We start from the raw sequence: 26,645 nt of genomic DNA on the forward strand, positions 1-26,645 counted from the left end.
GGCCGCGGGTGGGGGCTTGGAAGCCCAACCCTGTAGGGGCCCGTGGCCACCGCCAGGCGGCGCCCTGGTGCCTGAGGAACCCTGGAGCCCAGCAATTCCGCCACACCAGGAAGTGCTGGGGGAAGGCGACTGGGGACAGCCGGCACTTCCGCCACACTGGGGTGTGGCCAGGACTGATGCCGGGAAGCAGCTGGAGCCCATCCGGGTTCCCATTTAGAGCTGCCTCCCTCCAGTCAGCAGTGGATGTCAGGTGGAAGAGGACAGAGCTGGAGAGGGCGGGGAGGATAGAAAGCACTGAAAGAGTGAGGCCTGGACATTAGATGGTGCTGGAGGCACTGGGGTGTGTGAGTGCACAAATGTGTATATAATAGTTGTACAATAAACAGTGTGCGGTGGAACTATGTTGTCCGTCTGCCTGTGTCAGGGTCCCAGTCCACAATAGATAGATACAGTGGGATGCAAAAGTTTGGGCAACCTTGTTAATAGTCATTATTTTCCTGTATAAATCGTTGGTTGTTACGATAAAAAATGCCAGTTAAATATATCATATAGGAGACACACACAGTGATATTTGAGAAGTGAAATGAAGTTTATTGGATTTACAGAAAGTGTGCAATAATTGGTCAAACAAAATCAGGCAGGTGCATAAATTTGGGCACCGTTGTCATTTTATTGAATCCAAAACTTTTAGAACTAATTATTGGAACTCAAATTGGCTTGGTAAGCTCAGTGACCCCTGACCTACATACACATGTGAATCCTATAATGAGAAAGAGTTTTTAAGGGGGTCAATTGTAAGTTTCCCTCCTCCTTTAATTTTCTCTGAAGAGTAGCATCATGGGGGTCACAAAACAACTCTCAAATGACCTGAAGACAAAGATTGTTCACCATCATGGTTTAGGGGAAGGATACAGAAAGCTGTCCCAGAGATTTAAGCTGTCCGTTTCCACAGTTAGGAACATATTGAGGAATGGAAGACCACAGGCTCAGTTCAAGTTAAGGCTCGAAGTGGCAGACCAAGAAAGATTTTGGATAGACAGAAGTGACGAATGATGAGAACAGTCAGAGCCAACCCACAGACCAGCACCAAAGGCCTTCAACATCATCTTGCAGCAGACGGAGTCACTGTGCATCGTTCAACCATTCGGTGCACTTTACACAAGGAGATGCTGTATGCGAGAGGAACAAGTACAACGTTCTGGAATGGCCATCTCAGTCCCCAGACCTGAATATAATTGAAAATCTGTAGTGTGAGTTAAAGAGAGCGGTCCATGCTCGGAAGCCATCAAACCTGAATGAACTAGAGATGTTTTGTAAAGAGGAATGGTCCAAAATACCTTCAACCATAATCCAGACTCTCATTGGAGCCTACAGGAAGCGTTTAGAGGCTGTAATTTCTGCAAAAGGCGGATCTACTAAATATTGATTTCATTTCTTTCTGTGGTGCCCAAATTTATGCACCTGCCTGATTTTGTTTGAACAATTATTGCACACTTTCTGTAAATCCACAGGATTATACAGGAAAATAATGACTATTAACAAGGTTGCCCAAACTTTTGCATCCCACTGTAGATAGATACTTTATTAATCCCAAGGGGAAGTTCACATAATCCAGCAACAGTATACTGATACAAAAAAAAAAAAAAAATTAAATTAAATAGTAATAAAAAAGCATGTAAAAGTAGACAATAACTTTGAGTAATGTTCGCATTTACTCCCCCGGGTGGAACTGAAGAGTCGCATAGTGTGGGGGAGGAACAATCTCCTCAGTCTGTCAGTGGAACAGGACAGTGACAAAAGTCTGTCACTGAAGCTACTCCTCTGTCTGGAGATGACACTGTTCAGTGGATGCAGTGGATTCTTCATGATTGACAGGAGTTTGCTTAGTGCCCGTCGCTCTGCCACAGATGTTAAACTGTCCCACTTTACTCCTACAATGGAGCCTGCCTTCTTAACAAGTTTGTCCAGGCGTGAGGCGTCTTTCATCTTTACGCTGCCTCCCCAGCACACCACCGCGTAGAAGAGGGCACTCGCCACAACCGTCTGGTAGAACATCTGCAGCATCTTATTGCAGATGTTGAAAGATGCCAACCTTCTCAGAAAGTATAGTCGGCTCTGACCTTTCTTACATAGAGCATCAGTATTGGCAGTCCAGTCCAATGTGTCATCCAGCTGCACTCCCAGTCTGCACCCTCTGCACAAAGTCACCTCTGATGATCACAAGGTCCATGAGAGGCCTAGGCCTCCTAAAATCCACCACCAGCTCCTTGGTTTTGCTGGTGTTAAGATGTAAGTGGTTTGAGTCGCACTATTTAACAAAGTCTTTGATTAGCTTCCTATACTCCTCCTCCTGCCCACTCTTGATGCAGCTGTGGAATGGAAGTTAAAATCTATTGCTAGCTTCTGTATGAAAATCTGCATGTTCTCTGTGTGGCTAGGTATTATTATTAACAGAAGCGAACTTGTATGGAGTAGGGCTGCAGGTGTGGAGTGAAGTTTTTTGGCTCTTCCCAGCTGCTTCAGCAGTGCCTAGATTATCGTCCAATTAAGATGCCAAACGTATAACAAGTTCTCTGATAAGCTTCATTAAAAATATAAGACTAGAATTTCTGCTTTCCGTTGTAATCAACAAATCGTGTAAAGAATGTTCTGTGACCTTGGATGAAACTGAGCTCATTTTATCTAACTACTTTCTTTCAAGATTCTGTAATAAAAGATGCAGCTGACCCCCCTTGATTGGGCTTTGCGCTGAGAGCTCTGTAAGGCAAAGCCGCTCTACTCACCAAGAAGTCAGAAATAAAAGAATTCTGTTTGTTTGAATTGGTGTCTGCCTGCTATTGTTTTGAACCTTCGTCCACAGTTTTCTAGCGGCCAATGTGGGGTGGAGACGGACAGGTGACTCCTCGAGCGGGACTGTCCAGAGGACCGGTAAAAGGACCGACTCGGCGGGTCGGAAGGACCAGCTCGGCAAAAGTTAGGACTGGCCTGCCTCGGGCGTATCCTGTGTGAGAAGTCCCTGACCTCCTCTGGCCGAATACAAAGGTCGAACCAACTGGGATTTCCCTAGCAGGTCACGAAATTCTTGGTGAGTAAACCGAGGTAGTCCGATAGAGTGAATGACATAGCTCAGGGATTTGACCGGTTTATGGGAAGTTAAGGAAAATAAATACTGTATCACTAATGTAGTGGATGGTAACTGGAAAATAGGGAATAATACTTGGGTCCCTCTGGGGACAGTGTAAGATACTACAAGTACATTAGTAAGTTACTCCCTGGGAAGCGGAATAGAAAGAGGTGAGTGGCACACTCCTATTAAATAGAGGAATGGGAGTAAGAAAAGCATAGTATATGAATTGAGTGTCTGGGAATAACACTGAGTGGGGGCGAGTTTTCTGTTCCTAACGTCTGGTCATAATCCTACTTCTACGGGTTGCTCTGTGGTGGAGACATGCACAAGCAGTTTGGCATATAGGAGGCGTCTGACGAAGGAATCGGTGTTAAGCACATCTTGTATTCTGGACTCCACGCTGAATATTGTTGTGCGATTCTGCTAAACAACAGACAGGAAACCACTTGAGTACTAATCTGGGAGTGGGACAGGACTGGGAGCAGAACGCCGCGAGGGCTGAATTGTTCTACTGTGGTCCAGTGCCATTCATTATGGGAAAGCAAAATAGTAAACCGGTCAAAGAGACTCCCTTGGGAAATCAAAAGTCTCTGTTAGAAGGATTATTTTTGGAAAGTGTCTCGGACAGGAGCTTTCACTCAGGTCCGAAAGGGGGTTCACCTAGAAAATTAATAGAAAAGAAAACTGGATTAGACTTTAAGAAAGCATGTAAAAAATGGAATAAACAGAGTGGTGGCAGATGGCCGATAGACGGACTGTGGACATATCAGAAATACAAGAAATAAGGAAAATATTATGTAGAAATGCACAAGGATGTTGTAACAAAGGTCCGTATCGAATAGACATGTTTGATAGATGGGAATTGGTGATAAAGGATAGGACCTTGCAAGCGGCGCAGAAGCGTAACGAGCTGCTGGCTGCTGAGGTCAAAACACAGAAAGAAAAGGAAAAGTTATTGCTAGCGTTACAGAAAACGAAGGTAGAGACAAAGCCCAAGCCTGAAAGTAAAAGAAAGAAGATAGAAAAGAAAGACCCCTATACCCGTAATCTGTCCACCTCTCCTTACCAAACTCCCCGATTCCACCTCCTGCACCCCTCCTCCAACTGCACCCCTGTTAACAGACGAACCGTCTGGAGCAAGTTTTTACGATGAACAATATCATTATGACCCGTCCTCACATATTGACCCTGAGGAAGATGATTCAGATCATTCACAAGGTGCTACTGGGTTGCAATGGCAGAAACCAGAAGAGTCATCTGTCTCCCAGCGCACGAGAAGTCAGACCCTCGCTCTAAACCTATGGGCGGTTTTACTTCCCCCTTCGGCTCCCCTAAACCTTCTGGCCCAACATTCTCTTGCCCCCCCATTGAAGTCCCCAACCCCTGACATGATTCCGCACAACCTCCAGGCAATAATAATCCCACTACCGTAATGATTCACAGAAATTGGGACATTCAAGAATTAAAGGATGTGGTGTCTTAACTGCCCGACCCCAAAGCGGTCGGTGGACTGAAATTTGTGCAACAGTTACAGCAGCTTGATGACATGTATAAACCAAATGCTGCAGAGTGGACACAGGTGCTCGAAAGCTGGGCACCACATGGGCAACTGTAAATCACGGTGATCTTAACGGTGCCCCTTGGCGTTGGAATGAAGCTCTTCCCCGAGGCCCCGGGAATGAAGGTCCTTTCCTCGGCCAGTGGGAGCCTTTGAAAGAAGCCCTGGCAGAAAAATATAAAAAGGGCACAGACTGGTCACTAATTTCAGCCGCTAAGCAGAAAAAAGACGAGACAGTGGATGAATGGGCTCACCAGTTGCAAGATCTGATGGCTAATCACTCTGGGCTAGACAATGAAAACGATAGAATTCGTGCTGCAGTGCCTCCTTTTGTCTCGGGACTGAGAAGTGATATTCAAAGCAAAGTTCACACGTCTTGCATAGGCTGGGAAAGCGCTACGTTCGAGGAAGTCAAGCGTCATGCAGAGCATGCTGAGAGACAGACTAAATTAAAAGAGTCAGACACACATACCAAACTGTTGGCTGCACAAATAAATTACTATACTGGTGGAACTGATCCGGCTAGGGGGGGAGGACGCAGAAATTTCTTTGGAAGGCGAGGGATGCGGGAGAAGACGAGGGTTCCAATTATCAAGCCCTAATAATCCTTTCGCTCAGATGCCTGACCCTTCAGAGCAGACGCCAGCGTCATATGCCTGTTACGGCTGCGGTGAACTTGGACATTTCAGACGCAACTGCCCACACAAGCGCCCTCCGCCACCCCCTCTCCCTGAGCCCAATGACATTCCTTGGTCCTAGGAATTAGCAGGGACCACCAGCCACTTTTTCCAGTTTCCTTTGCTTACCTAGATACTGATCCTTTATTGACTTTAATAGGCAAAGAAACTGTCTTTCACCAGCTCCCTTTATCGCTGTTGGAGGTCCCTGCCTCGAAAGACACTGTGAAGGTTCTCACTGCTTCAGGACAACCACACACGCTACTAGTTTCAAAGCCTCTGCAAGTGCAACTCAGCACCGACAGCTCTCCATTAACTCATCGCTTCCTGTTAAATCATTTGTGCCCTGTGAACTTGCTGGGAAGGGATCTTATGACTAAGTTGTCAGTCTCAATTTCTTTAACTGAACAAGGATTTTACTGCTCCATTCCTAAGCTCCTATGCCAAACTACACACCCCAAGCCCTCTTTTGCTGCATGGACCCTTGACATCTCACCACACACCCTCCTCTTGAAAGCCCTTCATTCTTTCCCCTCATGCCTATTTCCCCACTTACAAGTCCCGGACACCCTGCATTGTACTGCCCAATATTTCCTGCTGAAGTAGACACTCCTTGGTTAGAATCTTTTCTTTCCTCCAGCACATGCCCTGAAACTTTGTACATTCCATGTATTTTTGTTTCATCTACTAAAGCTGCTGCGTCAGTTCAACTCACATATTCACAAAGTATTTTCTATCTAGGTGGTTCAGTGCCCCATGTCTCTCTATCTAAATCTGACACCGTTAGCTGGGTTGAAATTGGGGACTGGGTTAAAAAATGTCTAAATAGAACTGATTGGCTGTACGTTGCACCAGGTATTTTTGACACCTCAGACCATCTAGTTACTAAAGTACTAATTCAGATTGATCTGCCAGTTGTTTGTTCCCCGTGTCACCCATCTCTCTCTTTATGTTCATTGCAAACTGATAGCATTCCATGGCTCTCTTCGATTCCTGATACACTGTGGTCTCAAGGGAAAAATGATTTTGGCAGAATAGCAAATTGTGAACCTCTAGTAATCTTTCCAAAATCATCGCCGTGCGCAATATCCTCTCTCCCGAGGCTGAACTCGGAATTGCTGCTGTACATAAAGATCTCGTTGAAAAGGGGGCTATAATTCCTATTAAATATTCTCCTGTAAACTCTCCTATCTTGCCAGTAAATAAAGCTGATGGCTCTTGGTGCTTTGTCTAAGACCTCAGACAAGTCAATTCTGCTATCTTTCCTAGAGCACCGATCGTGCCTAATCCTTCCACTATTCTGTCTACAATCCCTCCATCTGCGTTATTTCTCAGTTATTGACTTAGCAAATACTTTCTTTTTTATTCCTGTACATCCTGATTCTCAGTTTTGGTTTGCTTTTACTTTTCAAAACCGCCGTTGGACATGGACCATTATGCCACAAGGTTATACAGAGGCTCCTTGTGTATACGGCCAAGCACTTGCTCAAAACCTGGAAGGCTTCTTGCCTGACAGGCGATGTGCATTGATACAGTACGTTGACGATTTATTACTCTGTAGTGAAACAGAGAAAGCATGCACACAAGATACAGAATTATTGCTCAAGTATCTTGCAGAAAATGGGCACAAGGTTTCTAAGGCCAAGCTGCAGCTAGTTCAAACCACTGTCAAATATTTGGGGCATGACATCACTTGTGGTACCAGAGCTCTGTCAAAAGACCACATAACCACTATTCAAAACCTGCCCAGACCGGTCACAAAACAACAGGTTATGTCTGTATTGGGCATTTTAGGTTACTGTCGACAATGGATTTTACATTTTTCTGAAAGAGCACAGCCTTTGCAAAATCTAGCTAACACTGCTGACCTTCCTCTTTCTGGCCGCATACAGTGGAATGAGCAGGCTGAGAAGGCTCTATGTCATTTAAAAAGTGCACTACTCTCTGCGCCAGCGTTACAGCTCCCTGACTATTCTCGTCCATTCACTTTGTTCGTGGACGAAAAGGGGGATATATGAATGCAATAGTACTAACACAGCTCCATGCTAGGGCAAAACTATCAAAATGTAAGTCTGTCTAATGTCACAATAGCCTACTCTTTTGAAGAAAATTGGATCATGACAATAATTAAGGTCATAAAACCCAGACCAGGCCTGCAGGAAACTCCACTAGAAATAGGAGAAGTACTCTACGTAGATGGATGTTCCTTGCGATTGGATAATGGAACACCCTCAACCAGCTATGCAGTGGTCAAAGGTGACCACTTGCTGGAGGCAAACCGAATTTCGTCAAGTTTAAGCGCGCAGGCAGCTGAATTAATTGCTCTCACCCGAGCCTGTCAGCTGTCAGAAGGGAAAGCAGTAACCATTTATACAGATTCCAGGTATGCTTTTGGAGTCTGCCATGATCATGGAGCATTGTGGAAATTAAGGGGATTCAAAACCACTACTGGTAAGCCCATCCAACATCAGAAATTAGTGAATCCCTCCTCAAAGCTATAATAAAACCATCAAGACTGGCAATAGTTAAATGCCAGGCCCACACTGGGAAACAAGATCCTGTCCGCAAAGGAAACGACCTGGCTGATCACTTTGCTAAACAGGCTGCCTACAATAACACACCAGTCTTTTTATTTCAACAGAAAGACGACAAGGACACTGATAATCAAATAATCTCTTTACAGAGTGTAGCCACGGACAGAGAAAAGAGAAAATGGTCCAAAGAAGGATCCCTCTCTGATGGGGTCTGGACTCACAAGCAAAATAACAAACCTTTCCTCCCAAAAGCTTCTTTTCCAGGTATGGCAAAAATCGCACATGGCCTGGACCACGCCGGAAAGGATGCAATGATTCAAGATGTCGAGACATTGGGAAGCCATAGGCTTCTCTACGTATGCAGAGCAAATCTGCAGACGCTGTGCACTATGTCAAAAATTTAACGTAGGTAAAGGTACTCAGGTAAGTCCCGCCGTCACACCTAACCCAATGGGTCCATTTGAACATCTTCAAATGGACTTCATTGAACTAACACCATCTAAAGGGTACCGATACTGCTTGGTAATTGTCGATGTGTTCTCCCGATGGGTGGAAGCTTTCCCTTCCAAACATACAGACGCCAAAACTGTGGCAAAAGCCTTGATAAAAGAAATCATTCCAAGATGGGGAATACCACTAATATTGCAGACTGATAATGGTACCCATTTTGTGAATTTAGTAATCAATGCAACTAACCACCTGGCTCCAAATTAACGTGCATCACTATTGCAAGTACCACCTTCAAAGCGGAGGAATAGTAGAGAGGTGCAATGGCACCCTGAAATCTAAATTGGCTAAGATCTGTGAGCAGACGAATTTAACCTGGCCTGACGCTTTACCCCTAGCCTTAATGGGATTGAGAGGGAGGACACACCAGCAGTTGGGACTGTCGCCATTTGAAATTCTGACTGGACGACCCATACCTGGAAATGTCATTCTGCATACTGTGGACAATGATCTTATTTCCAGTCTTACAGGTCTCCGAGCATCCCTGAAGGAGGTCCACGAGCAGGTTAACCAGACTTGGCGAACTAGTCCTCCACCAACAGAGTCACAGATTCCCTTGGGAACCTGAATACTGGTCAGAGACACCCGAAGGAAGCACTGGCATCAACCTCGCTGGAGGGGACCATTCCAGGTGCTGCTACCAACACCTCACGCCGTTAAAGTCGAAGGACTTCCCGCCTGGATTCACGTGTCGCATTTCAAAAAATGGCATTCATAGCTTTGCTAGTCCTAATCTTTTCTATCCATCTGACTTTAGGACAAGGACAAACAGGTAGTGACCATCTGACTCACCAATTGAAGCAAATACATGGGGATTTTCTCACATTAACTTTCCAAATAGGGAAAACTGCCTCGTTCCAGATTGACTTTTGTTCCATTGCTCCCTGTGGGTCCAGTGGACAAGACAAATGGAGATTGTCTGAAAAATATGTTTGTGTGACCCGACCCAGGTACAAAACTGATTTAAATCCCTCCTCCAGTCTATCTGAATGTTCAAGCTGAAGTGATGTGTTTGCAAATACTGGCAACCAGGACTGGGGGTATAATCCGTGGGAAGCCCAGGAACATGATTTAAAAACAAAGGTTTTCTATGAATGGTTTAAATCCACTTTTGGCTCTTGGGGCCAATGGTTCTAATCCATTTTTGTTTCCCTTTTAGTTGCTTTAACCGTTATTCTTTAGATTTGCTGTTGTCTTATTCCGTTAATCCGTTATTTTATCTAGAAGTTTTCACTGCCTCAATAACTAAAGCTTATTTTCTCCACACAGAGCATGCATCTTCTTCTCCAGGCCCAATTCTCTTCCCAGTCTTCCCTCGATCAGGACTGTTTAGCTTAAACTGTCTTATTATTTAAACTTTTAAATTTAAAAGGGGAATGTGGAATGGAAGTTAAAATCTACTGCTAGCTTCTGTATGAAAATCTGCATGTTCTCTGTGTGGCTAGGTATTATTACTAACAGAAGCGTACTTGTATGGAGTAGGGCTGCAGGTGGGAGTGAAGTTTTTGGCTCTTCCCAGCTGCTTCAGCAGTGCCTAGATTATCGTCAATTAAGATGCCAAGCGTATGACAAGTTCTCTGATAAGCTTCATTAAAAATATAAGACTAGAATTACTGCTTTCCGTTGTAATCAACAAATTGTGTAAAGAGTGTTCTGTGACCTTGGATGAAACTGAGCTCATTTTATCTAACTGCTTTCTTTCAAGATTCTGTAATAAAAGATGCAGCTGACCCCCCATGATTGGGCTTTGCTCTGAGAGCTCTGTAAGGCAAAGCCGCTCTACTCCTGAAGTCAGAAATAAAAGAATTTTGTTTGTTTGAATTGGTGTCTGCCTGCTATTGTTTTGAACCTTCACCCACACAGCCCACAATAGCAGTGTCATCAGCGAACTTTGCACTGGCAGGACTCAGTCATATTGGAAGTCTGATGTATATAGATTGAACAGGACGGAGAAAGTACAGTCCCTGCGGTGCCCTGTATTGCTGAACACAATGTCAGACCTGCAGTTCCCAAGGCGCATATATTGAGGTCTGTCTGTAAGATAGTCCACATCCATGCCACCAGGTGTGAGTCTACTCCCATCTCAGTCAGCTTGTCTCTAAGGAGCAGAGGTTGGATGGTGTTGAAGGCGCTAGAGAAGTCCAAAAACATAATTCTTACAGCACCACTGCCTCTGTCCAGGTGGGAGAGGGATGGTGTAGCATATAGATGATGGCATCCTCCGCTCCCACCTTCTCCTGGTATGCAACTGCAGAGGGTCGAGGCGTGGCGGACCTGTGGCCTCAGGTGGTGAAGCAGCAGCAGCTCCATGGTCTTCATCAGATGTGGCGTCAGAGCAACAGGCGGAAAACCCCAGGAACATGATTTAAAAACAAAGGTTTTCTATGAATGGTTTAAATCCACTTTTGGCTCTTGGGGCCAATGGTTCTAATCCATTTTTGTTTCCCTTTTAGTTGCTTTAACCCCTTGTTGCCTGAATTTATTTTCAATTGTATAAAAAAATAAATTATTTGTGTTTTTGCTGTCAAATAGATGCTAAATTAAGTGGAGATTGTTAATTTGAATGTAGCACATATATTAGATATAAATTTAGGTATGATGCAAATTAGCGACATTAGGCATAATTGGGAATAATAGTAATTAAACAAATTTTCCACTCTCAGGTATGTAGATTATTTTATTGATGCTGTTATTGATCAGTTCCTCCAGTCAACAATCCAAATTACAAAAATTTTCCAAAAATCAGTAGAATGTCATGAAATTAACAACAAGTCATATGAGGAGAAACAGTCTTACTCATGGAATTCTCGAAAGCAGTTGTTGTTCTTGTTGAGGCACAGGTGAACATTGCACTTTGAACATTTTATTACAGTCTGGCCCTGACAATCTGGCGTTTGCAGCGTTGCCTCACTTTCAACCACTGGCCAGTGACCCACAGCATCTGAACGGACTTCCATTGTTGGAATAGCCTTAGCTGGACCTCGATGTTTCTTCTTTTCGAAATCCCTTTCAACATCAGATGAAGGCCGCCCCTCTTCTTCCTTGACATATCCTTGCCTTGCATGCAGAGTGCCTGTGCAATTGATGTTCTAAAAGCAAGCAAATCCTTCTGCTTCTTTCTTGGAACATCCAGTGAATCACAATCACATCAATACAACAACCAGCTGTTTACAATGACCATATCAACAAAATGAAAAAAGAACCTATGATGGTACTTTTTTGACCTTATGTGGATGCGATAATATGCAATTAGTGCATCAAGAGCATCAACGCCACTCACGAACTTGTTGTACAGGCTGATGATGTTTGGACATTCTATCGACACTTTCTTTTCGACTTTCTATCCCATCTTTCTACATTAGAAGCAGGCTGGGCACTGGCAAAAGTGCTGGCAACAATCACCCCTCTATTATCAAACCATTTTACTGCTCTTATTTCTACATTGACTACAACAACCTTTTTCTCTTCAAATGTCCCTCTTCCCTTCTTCTTCATATCGGTGTCTACGCTGAAATTGCACCCTTGCAGGCTTGACTTTGCTGCACGGTCCCAAGGGCTGGTATTCCCTTGTTTGTAAGGGCAACAAACAAGTCCAAGGAAGAAAACCAGTTGTCAAAATACAGTAAGTGATTGAGAGCACCACGAATAACTTGTGCAAGCTTCAGCACAATGTTTCCACTTGCACCAATGTTAGGTTCTCCAGGCACAGGATCTATTTTCCTGCAAATATATCAAATGAATGCACCAGTCCTTTTGTGTCACAAAGCACAAAGATTTTGTATCCCCATTTGTTTGACTTCTTGGGGATATATTGCTTTAGACTAGCTCTACCTTTGAATGGCACCATTTGCTCATCAATAGACAACATTTGATCTTGTGGGAGAACCTGAAATTTTGGGAGAAGTGAATCAATAATTGGCCTGATTTTGAAAAGCTTATCGTAATTTCCATCATTGTTGCCTGGCATGTTGCTGTTGTCATTGAAATGAATGAATTTTTTAATTTGTTCCCATCTGTCTCTGGATATCACATCAGCCACCTGTGCTACTTGACATTCACTGGACCAGTACATTCTTGACTTTGGTAAATGTACAACACTCATGTACACTACAGTAAACTGCTCCAATTCATTTTGATCCAATTTGAGGGCACTATTTGGATTTTTGTGTGCAATACAGATAACTTTGTTGTGCAATACTATCCAAAAGATCAGCATCAAAAAAGTCTCAGGAGTACTGAATTGGCAGTCTGATTTCATCAGCATCTGGAAGAGCAGCTTGCCAAATTGAAATGTCTTTTGCAGAATTCTGTTGTTGCACCGTCTTCCACACTACCTTTTGCTGTGTTCTCCTTGCAGTAGCAGCTGGTCGCCTTCTTGCACTATTAGCACTGGTGCTAGTAGGTGCTTCATGATTGCTGTCAGAGTCTTCATTACTGTTGCTTTCTTTGTCAGTACTCTCATTACTGCTGCTTTCATTTTCAGAAACATCACCTTGTGATAATGGTGTAGGTATGTAGACTTCATCGCTCTCCTCATTGTCACTGAGAGCTGTCATCACTTTCAACTGGTGGAACCCTGATTTGAAGTCCACCAGCTCGCTTCCCATAGAAAGTTGATGTGTTCATTTTGTTCTGCCTCAAAATGAACGGCAGAAATCACATTTATATCTCAGTATGCTATTTTTACATTAATTCTAGAAATAAACTAGGATAAAATGCAAAGCATTTGAAATCTATGCACAGGAATTCGAATTTCTATGATATTGCATCTAAATACAATATTTTTCATATGCAGCCATTATTGCCGAATGTAGCGAAAAAGCGACATAGCGAAAACGGCGTCTAACTTCCGAATTTTCGTCACATGTAGTCTATTCTGAAATATCAGCAATAGAAGAAAACTATAAGCTTATATGTATTTTTATCTTAGCGCAATTTACCTCAGATATGGAGAATTTCGCGGTAAGCAGCCAAAATCCACGTGCATGGAAACGCCAACGCCTCGCTTCAATCAGGTGGTTGTAGTTTCCACTAAGACCGCTAGATTTAACTGTTATTCTTTAGATTTGCTGTTGTCTTATTCCGTTAATCCGTTATTTTATCTAGAAGTTTTTCACTGCCTCAATAACTAAAGCTTATTTTCTCCACACAGAACGCATGCATCTTCTTCCCCAGGCCCAATTCTCTTCCCAGTCTTCCCTCGATCAGGACTGTTTAGCTTAAACTCTCTTATTATTTAAACTTTTAAATTTAAAAAGGGGAGAATGTGGAATGGAAGTTAAAATCTATTGCTAGCTTCTGTATGAAAATCTGCATGTTCTCTGTGTGGCTAGGTATTATGATTAACAGAAGCGTACTTGTATGGAGTAGGGCTGCAGGTGTGGAGTGAAGTTTTTTGGCTCTTCCCAGCTGCTTCAGCAGTGCCTAGATTATCGTCCAATTTAAGATGCCAAACGTATGACAAGTTCTCTGATAAGCTTCATTAAAAATATAAGACTAGAATTTCTGCTTTCCGTTGTAATCAACAAATTGTGTAAAGAATGTTCTGTGACCTTGGATGAAACTGAGCTCATTTTATCTAACTGCTTTCTTTCAAGATTCTGTAATAAAAGATGCAGCTGACCCCCCTTGATTGGGCTTTGCTCTGAGAGCTCTGTAAGGCAAAGCCACTCTACTCACCAAAAAGTTAGAAATAAAAGAATTCTGTTTGTTTGAATTGGTGTCTGCCTGCTATTGTTTTGAACCTTCATTCACACAGCCCACAATAGCAGTGTCATCAGCGAACTTTTGCATGTGGCAGGACTCCGAGTCATATTGGAAGTCTGATGTATATAGATTGAACAGGACGGAGAAAGTACAGTCCCCTGCGGCGCCCCGAATTGCTGAACACAATGTCAGACCTGCAGTTTGCAAGACGCACATATTGAGGTCTGTCTGTAAGATAGTATCCATGCCACCAGGTGTGAGTCTACTCCCATCTCAGTCAGCTTGTCTCTAAGGAGCAGAGGTTGGATGGTGTTGAAGGCGCTAGAGAAGTCCAAAAACATAATTCTTACAGCACCACTGCCTCTGTCCAGGTGGGAGAGGGATCGGTGTAGCATATAGATGATGGCATCCTCCGCTCCCACCTTCTCCTGGTATGCAACTGCAGAGGGTCGAGGCGTGGCGGACCTGTGGCCTAAAGTGGTGAAGCAGCAGCAGCTCCATGGTCTTCATCAGATGTGACGTCAGAGCAACAGGCGGAAGTCATTCAGCTCACTAGGACGTGATACCTTTGGGACAGGGTGATACAAGATGTTTTCCAAAGCCTCGGGACTCTCCCCTGTTCCAGGCTCAGGTTGAAGATGCGCTGTAGAGGACTCCCCAGTTCCAACGCACAGGCCTTCAGCAGTCGTGGCGATACACCATCTGGACCCGCTGCTTTGCTGGCACAAGTCTTTCAGCTCTCTGCTCACATGGGCTGCTGTAATTGTGGGTGGGGATGTCTCACCTATGCTGGTATCAGCAGAAGGATGGTTGGAGGATGCAGTACTCGAGGTGAGAGTGGGTTAGGGTGATCAAACCTATTAAAGAAGTTGTTCATTTGGTTTGCTCTCTCCACGTCTGTCTCGATGGCGGCACCCCACTTCGAGCTGCAGCCAGTGATAATCTTCATCCCATCCCACACTTCCTTCATGCTGTTGTTCTGCAACTTCTGCTCCAGCTTTCTCCTGTACTGCTCTTTGCGCCCTGAGCTGGACTCGAGTTCCTTCTGCACGCTTGAGCTCATGCTGATCACCACCTTTAAAAGCCCTTTTCTTCTGGTTCAAAAGGCCTTGATGTCACTTGTAATCCATGGCTTGTTGTTAGCATAGCAGTACTGTTCTTACTGGAACTACAATGTCCATACAGAAGTTGATGTAATCAGTTGTGCATTCAACAGCCTCTTCAATGTTCTCACTATGTGACCCAGCAATATATCCCAGTCTGTAGTTCCAAAGCAGTCTCTCAGAGCCTGCTCTGCCTCAGGGACCACTTCCTGAATGAGCGTGTGTTGTAGGTAGCCCTCACTCTTGGTTTGTAGTGAGGCTGAAGCAGAACCAGGTTATGATCTGCTTTCCCAAGCGCAGGCAGCGGGGTGGCGCTGTATGCGTCTTTAACGTTTGCATACAGTAGGTCAATAGTCCTGTTTCCCCGGGTGTTACAATCCACATACTGGGAGAAGGCAGGTAATGTTTTGTCCAGCGTTACATGGTTAAAGTCTCCAGCGATTAGCACAAGTGCCTCAGGGTGCTGCGTTTGTAACTTAGCAACTGCGGAATGGATGATGTCACTCGCCATCTCCGCGTTGAGGGGATGTAAACAATAACAACAATCACGTGTCCAAACTCTCTGGGCAAGTAATAGGGACGCAGACTTACGGCCAACAGTTCAATGTCCCTGCAGCAAGTGGAGATTTTAACGTTTACATGTCCTGAGTTGCACCACTTTGTATTGACATAGAGAGCGAGTCCTCCTCCTTTCTTCTTCCCGCAGGTACATGCGTCTCTGTCCGCTCTAACTGTGCTAAACCCGGGTAGCTCCACATTAGCATCTGGGATGGTAGTTGTTAGCCACGTTTCACTAAAACACAGCAAGCTGCATTCTCTGTAGGTTCTGACATTTTTCACCAGTACAGCCACAGCCAGTTCGTCGATCTTATTTGGTGGTGAGTTCACATTTCCCAGGATCACAGAAGGCACCGACGGTTTATAACGTCATTTTCTCTCAAGTTGTCTCGATTTAATCTTATCTTTTATCTTTGCGCTCGGCTGCCCGATATCGTCTTCTTACCTCGTCAGGTAAATAAGGAACCACACCGGCATAAGCATTTCTTCTCAGTGCTTTAAGCTGACTACTTGAATAGGCGAGTCTCGAGTGTAAAATCCATGTCAAGTAGTAAAAATAGTAAAAAGTGTCCAGGGAACGATTCCACATAAAAGAAAGTGGTAGAAGTGATCAGTGAAATAGAGAAATAGAGACAAAAAAATAGATAAAGAGGTAAAAAGATAAAGTCATACACGGAGCTGCTGGAAAGGCTGCCACTTGGATGCGGCGCCGGAAATGAAATGTATATATTTTTTAATCTGCACACTACATACAGTACATGCATAAATCCATCACTTAATCTTGATACTTCTTAGATAATGCAAGTATAAGGTAAAGATGATCTTCAAAGAAAAAATATACACTTTTGCTCCAGGCAACAGCAAAATAATCTATTCATTCACTTATTATAATTACAATGGGAAAACAGAAGATGCCATGATTCATTACTGTATAAAAGGTACAGATTGACCTTTCTTACTGCCTGGGAAGCACTTTAGCATTACATATAAATGTATGCACTAAAGAAAAAAAAATCATGTTTGTATTGAAATCCCCACATAAATAGATCTGTTAACTGAAAATCTGTACAAATCTGTCACTCTGCTTAATATGAATATTGTCAGAATTCAAGTCAAAGAATATTACCTGTTGTAAAAAGTATGTGTAAACAAAAAAGACTCAAATGTACAATTGACTTCATAGTAAATACGGATATTTCCCTGGTAATTCCAATAATAAGTTATTTGAACAGGTTTCAATAAGCCTACAAATTCTGTTAAAAATCCCCTGGGTTGCTAGTTTGATTATCTTTATTTGAAGAACATTATTTGTTCTCTAAACAAACAAATAAAACATTTGTAATGCTGTCTAGATCCAGAATTAAATGCTGTTGGTATTAAACGTCTACTTAACCTCTTTTCCTGAGTATGGCAGAAAGGGCCACAGTAGGCTCAACTCAGCTGCTCACAGGCAACTATGGTGCCAGAAGTACCATGTGCACTGCTATTTAAAAAGACTCTCGATGGCTAATTTGAATTTATCCTTTCTAGCCTGCCTTATTCGTATTCCTTTTAAAAGGTTATACTCCATTTTGAGGTCTAAGGGACTAGTTCTTCCTTAGTCTAGTCCTGCTTACAGGATGCATTTGTGATATCAGGTATAGCAGTTCATCCTTGAAAGAGAAGAGCTTCATCATCTCAGTTGGTTTAGTTATCTTTAAGTCAAACACTTGGGTTGCCCCATTGCTGTGAGTAATGATTTTTGATTACCACTGAAGGAAGGCAAACTTCTACTGGTAAGGTTCTACCGAAGATAATATAAAATCTATTGTATGCTATGGAAGAGGGCTGTTCGATATAGCGATATATATGGATGACAATATAAGCGTCTATCGCTGCACATTCGCTATCGTTTGTTTAGTGGTGTTGCAAAATAAACTGTTTACGGCAATATTTTTTTCATTGTTTTGATGGCCACCACGTGGATGCAGACACACTAGCATGGCTGATGAAGGCGAGGCAACACCAGGGAGCTCCACACAGAAGGACCTTGTTCCTAAGCGAGGGGCTACCTCTGTAGTATGGAGATGGTTTGGATTTGAAGAGTCTGACACGGACCAGAAAGCGGTACTGTGCAAATTATGCTGCAAACCGATCGCTACCACAGACTCCAACACGACAAACCTCTTCTACCACCTCCGCCAAAAAGCACATGGCGAGCATGCAGAGAGTTTACAACTGAGAGGCAGGCCACGTAGGATATTACAGTTGTAAAGGTACTATTTAAGCGAGCATGTTAAAAGCTTGGAAGATTAATTGCTACCAAAACAATTTGCTTAAGGCATAATTTTCCCTGCAGCGTTTGCTGTCAGCGTTAATCTTGTTAAAATTACGTTTACGCCACAACTGCATTAACACGGCAAATCTCCGTTAACGAGTTACCGCGGATCGGCCCGTGCTTGGGGCTGGGCGACATCAACACGTTAGCGCCGTCCAGTCCCACGCGCGGGCGATCAGCTGTAACTCATTACGGAGATTTGCCACTACGATGTGCAAATTAACATTTTACTAGAATGTAGCCTAAAAATATTATATTTAATATTATATATTTAATATATTTTTGTCGTAAGCCTTATTGCTGCTACAGTTTGAAGTACAATGTTTACATTTAGTTTTGACAGTTAATGTTAGACTTGTATTTATTTTGTTTAAAGGGTTTATTGGCCTTATATAGTTTAGTTGTTAGTGCTTTGATCCTTTTATATTTAATATATGTTGTGAGAGTTATTGCTGCTACAGTTCACATTTTGTTTATGTCAGGCATTTTATATAGCAGTATTTTATATTGGGCCTTTAGTAATTTGTTTTTGAAAAGTGTTTTATATTTGATACATTAACATTTTATGTTTACATTCTAAGTCAAACATTTGCTCAAATGTTCTAAATAAAAGAACAGAAATAATTACAAGTTGAGTACTTCTCATTTTTGATTTTTTAATTTAAATGAAAAAAAGGAGTGGTGATTATATAAACTATTCACTGAATACAAAGAAAATGTACTATATCGTGATATCGGGATATGAAATGAAATATCGGGATATAAGATTTTGGTCATATCGCACAGCCCTACTATGGAAGAAAATAATGCAATAAAAGTTTATGAAAAATGTAAAAATGTAGTAGCTTTTCTGTTTACATACACTTAGTGCCACTGAAGGCATTGTTATTTCGGCTGAGATAAATTACCTACATAACTGATTAGATCATTTCTTATATAGCGCTCTTTACTGAGGATGGGCTCAGAGCACTTTCACAGATATAAAAATGTCACTTTAAAAAGACACACTGTAAGTAATACAATAAGCACATATAAAGATAGCTGACTAGCAATACAACAAACTGTAAACCTTTGTTCATTGTAATAAGTAAGGTCATGTCATTTTCTAACCCGCTTAATCCAGACCAGGTTGCAAGCCCCCAGCTCTAGATAGCTAGATAGATAGACTTTATTAATCCCAAGGGGAAATTCACATACTCCAGCAGCAGCATACTGATAAAAAAACAATATTAAATTAAAGAGTGATAAAAATGCAGGTAAAACAGACAATAACTTTGTATAACGTTAACGTTTACGAGTGGAATTGAAGAGTCGTATGGTGTGGGGAAGAAACGATCTCCTCAGTCTGACAGTGGAGCAGGACGGTGACAGCAGTCTGTCGCTGAAGCTGCTCATCTGCCTGGAGATGATCCTGTTCATTGGATGCAGTGGATTCTCCATGATTAACAGGAGCCTGCTCAGCACTCGACGCTTTGCCACGGATGTCAAACTGTCCAGTTCCATGCCTACAATAGAGCCTGTCTTTTCACCAGTTTGTCCAGGCGTGAGGCATCCTTCTTCTTTATGCTGCCTCCCCAGCACACCACCGCATAGAAGAGGGCACTCGCCACAACCGTCTGATAGGACATCTGCAGCATCTTATCGCAGATGTTGAAGGACGCCAGCCTTCTAATAAACTATAGTCAGCTCTGTCCTCTCTTGAACAGAGCATCAGTATTGGCAGTCCAGTCCAATTTATCATCCAGTTGCACTCCCCGGTATTTATAGGTCTGTGCTCTCTGCACACATAGGGCAAATCTGGAACAAACCCTGGACAGGGCACCACTCCATCGCTGGGTGAATACACACACACCTATTCAGCATCGCCAATTCATTTAACCTGCATGTATTTGGACAGTGTGAAGAAACCAGAGCACCCACAGTAAACGCAGGCAGGCATTGTGAAACATGCAAATTCCACGCAGGGAGGCCCTGGAACATGAACTCTGGTTAATTAACCAGTAACTCAATTACAACAGGTGCTATACAGCAAGCAAAACAAGCAGGAGTCAAAAATACCTCACTTGGGCATTGCATATCACGATGGACACTGGTATCCTTCATCTCCATTTTAAAGTAAAGAACAAGCTAGGTATTTTTTTTCCATTTATAATACGTGTCACTTTTAGAACACAATTTCAAACTATGGGAAATTAATATATTCCATGATTGCGAAGAAATACCTTTGATTTGAAAAATACCAAAATTATCCTTTAAACAGGCTTTAAAAGTGTAGTTTTCTTGGTCTGTGACAATAAACAATTTTTTTTCCAGAAGAGCGCCGACTTTTCAATGGATACGTTAGTCAAATGAATTTACTAAACCTGCTGTTTGCTGCCCTGTGATGGTATTGTCTATAAAGCCTTATTTACAGAATAAAAAGCTGGTTGATATACACACTTTAAATGTTTCATGTTTGTTTTGCCTATTCCACATGTAAATAATAACACAGCCATTTTAGAAGGATCTGATTAAGATGCTTCTAACAAACATACCACAATAGCAGTATTAATTTGTTCCACACAAATTTCTGTTCGCCAATTTCCACTTTTTATTTTGCAAAAAAATGTGAAACCCACCAGAGTTCAGACCAGATGTCAAGTGTAGTTCAAGAATAAAACAACTGACCATCACAGCTGCTTTTTGTTTTTATACTTTGCACTAGGAGGCTCCGCCCACTGCTCACTTTGCTTTCCAAACCCAGGAGAAGGCGCTGGGCCCACGACTTTCTTGATATTTTAGTTTATAATTTAAAAACAGAATATGAATCTGAAAATCTAACAACATCACATTAAATTTCGATTAACTCTGAAAAGAATGATACAAAACATATATATGTATGTTTTAAAATAAGCCAGATTTAAAGTGTGACAAAAAACGTGATATAAAAATGTCACCTAAAATCGTTGCACTTTTAGGCTTAGAATTTTATATATAGAGAGTAGATTTACAATATAGTAAATTTTCGTGGGCTTAAGACATTTTTTCGTTGAGGCTTTCCTGAGACTTAATTGCAGTTTTGAAACACGTAGAATTCAGTTTCACTTTTGTTGTTTATGTTTTAACAATACCAAAATGCAATTTTGGGTCTTCACTGTCATGGCGCAATGGCTAATTGTTAGTTGGCCCAGTGCCAGATGTTGCATCATTACCACAATATTTAAGCTGGTGCCACTTGTTTCTCTTTGTCCAAGTTTTTGAATTCAATATAAAGCCTTTCAAAAATTCTTCTTTGTGTTTCCTTCTGGTTATACTTTATGTTTGGCTAACATAAGCAGACCTTATGAGACTGCAGGAAACCTAATACAAAATTCTGAAATGATACCAAATCGTAACAGCAGGATGTGCATTGAATACTCTAATAAATTCTCCCATGTTCTGAAAGTATTTTCTACAAATAACAGTGTATGTCAATGAAAAAACTGTCACAATTTCACCAACCCTCAGAGTGAACCACCATTACCAATGTGCAAGTTTGAAAGTTTATCAAATATCAAATGAATTAAGATATTAAAGGAATATTCCATTCAAAAATTATGATGTAACTTACTCCAAGTTGTTTGTAGTGATGACAGAGAAAACTATTAATCTCATGATTTCATGAAAACACAGACTACAAAGTTTCTGATATAATGGATTTTAACAGGGGCCACCACTAAACAGCAAACATTATCAAAACATCCATGAAAAAAACCTGAAATGAGTCAAGTTATCTAATCTACTTGTAAAGCATCCAATTGTACATTTACAATGTCCAAAAACACAAATATTACTTATAATACTATCTCTTATATATATTTCTTTTCTGGTTCGTCCTGCTTCCACCACAAAACAAGTCACGCAGCCAACATGGCATTTCTCGATTCCTATTAGTCTTCTTCCAAACCCCTCCCCATACTGGCTCCTCTTCAAAACCAGTCCCATCCACAAGCGGTATTTCTGCAAGCTTCTATGCTTACAAAATAAAGCAAACTCTGCATGCAGCGAAAATTTACTTCTCCAGCTAGATTTCATGCTCAGAACCCTCAAACCCTTCACTAAATCATGCAAACACATGCATGAAATCGTTCAGTCCAATCCAACAGCATCTGTACGAATGCTTTTTGAGGAAAACCCAAGGCAGGATTTACAATGATACAATGCCCCGACATGTCACACCAATGTTGCAGCGGTTTTCGTCGGAGGAGATGGCGTACTGCTTGCCAAAAGTGACATTTCCATCTGTCCCATAAGCAACTCCTGTAAACAGATTTCCATGCTCAATATGAATTGCGATCCTATGGTTTACTCACTTTTATTCCCTTACAGAGACATTGGCTGGCACAAAGATTTACAACATGTTCCCGATAAAAGAACTGCCAAGCGAATAAGGCTTACTTAATGCCAATTTTACGCATACAGATTAGCAATGAGGAATACATTTAGTATTTTGCACTCCAGCAGTGAACTATTCCAACAGTACGTCTTAAATGCGTATGTTAAAACAGAGGGTGCACATCTCAACTATCTCAGATTAGATCAACAAGATTTGCGTGTGGAACAATACAAAGGACTGTCAGACGCACTGCAAGCAAACACTGAAAATAACAACGTACGTATAGGCAAAATGATCATATCACCGTCCACATTTCCAGGAAGTACAAGATACATGCAACAAAACTATCAGGATGCCATGGCCATAGTACATAAATTCGGACAGCCTCATTTACTTATCACTTTCACATGTAATCCTGCCTGGCCGGAAATTCTACATGCACTGTCGGATACCCAAAGACCGGTGCACAGACCTGATATTATAGTACGAGTCTTTTGGATTAAGCTGCAGGAATTACTTAGAGACATTCTACAACAACATCTTTTTGAGGTTGTTATTGATTATACAGTATTACATAATCGAATTTCAGAAGCGTGGCCTTCCTCATACCCACATGCTGTTTACTCTTCACAATAATTCTAACAACCAGTCTTCAGCCACGGTCAGTTGTTCGTGGCTTTTTCTAGGGTTAGATCTTTTGACTCATTATCTGTCGTCACCACTAAAACTCCTATTCACAATTGCGTCTTTCAAGAAGTATTTATTTCTTCTAGATTTCTGAATTCCTTTCTCACCGTTTTCCGTTCCTATTCTTACACCACCATATGCAACGGCGGGCTTCGGCTAGTTGTTAAATAAATGTATTCCAGAACACACTCCTTTGAACCACTGTAGAGCATGCTGAAATGGGATCGAGCTTTTTAATTACACTACTAAAGCAAGGCCAAGAGGCCCACAAAGTCCAGCTGTATTCAACTCAGTAAAGCTGTGATGTGATCTGACCATCTATGAGGTGAATAGTGGCATGGTGCATGTGTGTGAGCCAAACCACTGTTAGTATTTTTGCATGTTTTCATGACCAGTTTAATTAAATCCCACTAAACTCATTTGAGATAAATATTGGTAGAAGAATTAAAGTTACTTTTCATGAGGAATAAATAAGTTGTGGCAGATGGCCAGGGACCGTGCCCGGCTGGCACATCTCTATAATGAAATATCCGGGAGAGAGAGCCTATGTAGAACATTACCTTCCCCTGGAGCGCTAGAGGACAGGCCCCCTGGTGTGCAGCAGTGCCACAGGTTTGCAGCATGGAAGCTCAACCCTGCTGGGGCCCGAGGCCAACCCAAGGGGGCATCTGGAGAACTGCTGAGCTCTAATATGCAGCACCTTTGCCGCAACCAGAAGTGATGCCAGGAGTAGGTCAATGAGCACCTGGAGCACCTCTGGGTGCCATATAAAAGGAACCAGCAGCCACTACTCCAGGAGCCAGAGTTGGGCGGAAGAGGATGAAGCTTGCTGGAGGAGGAGAGGAGGCAAAGAAAGAAAGAAAGAAAGAAAGAAAGAAAGAAAGAAAGAAAGAAAGAAAAAGAAAGGTGTTTGTGCTTTTGTGTAGTGCCGGACTGTGCTAAACATATGGGAAACGGGGGTAGTCGTTTCCCACAAGAAAAAGGGAAAAATAAACGTGCTGCAGCTGCACTTGTGTCTTTGCCTGTCTGTGTCAGGTAGGGTGGCTGATGTGCACCCTGCCCTGGTGGTCCAAACAGTTAAAAAAAAGACGGCATTTGACACACTTCTATGGACAAGCTTTTTATTCTGTAAAGTCTCTTTTATAATAAACATCATAGCAAGGAAGAATAGATCAGCTTCAGTGATTCGTTCATTTGATTAATGTATCCACAACAAACATGGTCCTCATCTGACCTTGTTTTTTATGTTTACTGTCACATATTATGAACACTACACTACTCTCACTTGATTAATTGAAATGTTTCAGTCATGGATTGATGTTCTTGGACTCTGCTTAGTTATGCCCAGTTAGATACAGTAGCTTTCACATCACTTCCTTTAAAGCACCTGCAATTTTATACCTAAATCGAAAAACCTTTTATCAAAGTTTATAGGCCTGTATACTATCTATTTATTTATACAAAATACCTCTGTATGTGCTTATATACCAGTACATATGCAGTATACAGCACATACTGCAGTTGTGTTATATTTGTACAACTAAACCTATGCTCAAGAATTGAACTGAGCACCTTAGTTAAACTTAATTGATATAGTGATATATTTTGACCAGTTACATATAAACTCAACTGAAAGAATGTAATTTGTACTATAAATAAATTAGTATCTTCTTGTAGTGGAGCAAGATATTTTCGTGTTGTTTATGTGGTTAAAAGGCTCTCATTTCATAATAAAGACATAATTTTCTTTTTATGTGTTTCTTGCACTTATAAAACATGGCCTCTATGTTGCAGCCATGTGTTCCAAATAAGCGGACTGCATGTTTAAAAATTTACATAGCCAGCTTTATAAGATGCTCCACTAAATTGGAAAAGTACTTGCCAGTAATTTACACAGTGATACTAATTTCCTCTCTTTAAGTGAATCTGTCTCCTTGTGGCTGTTTACTCTAAAATTACTTTAAATTAGCCTGTGCTTACCAACAGAGAAGTTAAAATCACCAACTGGCAATTATTGATACAGTTTTCTCAGGCTGGCATATTACGCAAAGTGAAATTAACAATGAAATTTTAACTTTTAAATAAATATTAACTTAGATTTCAACACTGGAACTATCAAACTCCTATAACTTAAGAATACAGAAGGGCACAACTAAAAGTAAACATCCATAAACAAAATTATATCAGTCTTTTGCACCACAGGAGATCTAGGTAAACACAAACAAGACTAGCAGAATATAAACCAATAAATAAAGGACAGTTTTCTTTTTAAAATATTTATTTCTTACTGCATGTACTTATTTTAGCATTTATTTGTGCACTTACGCATGAGGGGTTCCGTGCTGCCCACAGAACTGTCCATAGCTGTCGGTAGGATAAGCCACTTTTCTTGGGTCTCCATGTATCCAAGCTGAGTAAAAACAGAAACATTTGACTAAATCAAAACTTTGCTTGTTTTATTTTTTCCTAAGATGCTAGTCCTGATAATGTCAAAAAATAAGAATAAAATTTAATAACCATTAAAAAACATAATATATTGAATCAAACTATACGCTCCAAAAATGGGAATTACGACAACTCTAATCAGTGTTGAACAGCAATATAGGCTGTAGATATAAAGATATTTGCTCCTAATTTCTCATTTAATTGTTTATGTTTGCATCTGTATGTAAACTGTGCATTCAGTAAATCCAATAACTGTTCTAGAGGTCTCAGAACCATTTCATAGTCCCTTACATAAAATATGCACTTCAACCACACCTCAGTTCATGTACCAATTTCTGTTGACAACGCTTTATAAAACAGATGACAGTTTGTGCTCTGTTATTATAAAAGGCATTTAAAGTTCTGCAGTATTCATTTCTTTTTATTATATGGTACTAAAAGCAAGTTCCATTTTTAAATGTTTCACAGAAATATATTCTGTCTGCTTAGCCTCTCTGCTTATAGCTGAACACATGGATCTAGCCAAAAGAAAGCCCTGTGATTGCTTCACAAAGCCTTCCGAATGCACATATTCTGTTATCTTCAGAATGCCAGCTGGAATTATGTTTTTAGTATCTCCAAGAATAAACATAGACGGTATCTAGATTTTTATTCATCATACATGACTTTTTCATAAGGCCCCTCAAATCCATAAATAGAACAGCTATGTTAAAAATCTGCTTTGAACTGCAGGAAGAGATAAAGAAAGAGCAGGAGAGAGTCAGAGATGCATGTAGTTCAGGACATAAAATATTAAACGTTGCTTCTTTCAGAAATGCTTAGAATCTCCAGTGAGCTACAGTAGAGTATCTGCATAAGATATACCAGGAAGCGGCCAATCTTTCTTTGACACTTTGGTCACAATGGAACACGAATTACACTGGAAACCATAGTGATAATCCTTTGTCTTGAGCACTTATTTTTTTCGGAAGCCAACTGCACCTATTAAATCTGTACATTTGCAGAACCTTTTTTTTAACTATAACCAGAGAACATATTTTTTGTAAAATGTAAGCATCAGATGCCAGAAGAA

The 26,645-nt window shown here is 41.5% G+C and overlaps 1 protein-coding gene across 5 annotated transcripts in view; it reads right to left on the minus strand.

Annotated features, from left to right (window-relative positions):
• Window positions 1-26,645, minus strand: part of LOC120515151 (choline transporter-like protein 5) — a 303,584-nt gene that overhangs the window by 71,347 nt on the left and 205,592 nt on the right. For all 5 annotated transcript variants that reach the window (XM_039735902.1, XM_039735904.1, XM_039735900.1 and 2 more), the window contains exon 4: window positions 25,454-25,538. In XM_039735902.1, the coding sequence (XP_039591836.1) occupies window positions 25,454-25,538 (85 nt within the window). The remainder of the gene's footprint in view (window positions 1-25,453; window positions 25,539-26,645) is intronic.

Source organism: Polypterus senegalus, chromosome 14 (genome assembly GCF_016835505.1).
Source record: "Polypterus senegalus isolate Bchr_013 chromosome 14, ASM1683550v1, whole genome shotgun sequence".
Classification (NCBI taxonomy): Eukaryota; Metazoa; Chordata; class Cladistia; order Polypteriformes; family Polypteridae; genus Polypterus; species Polypterus senegalus.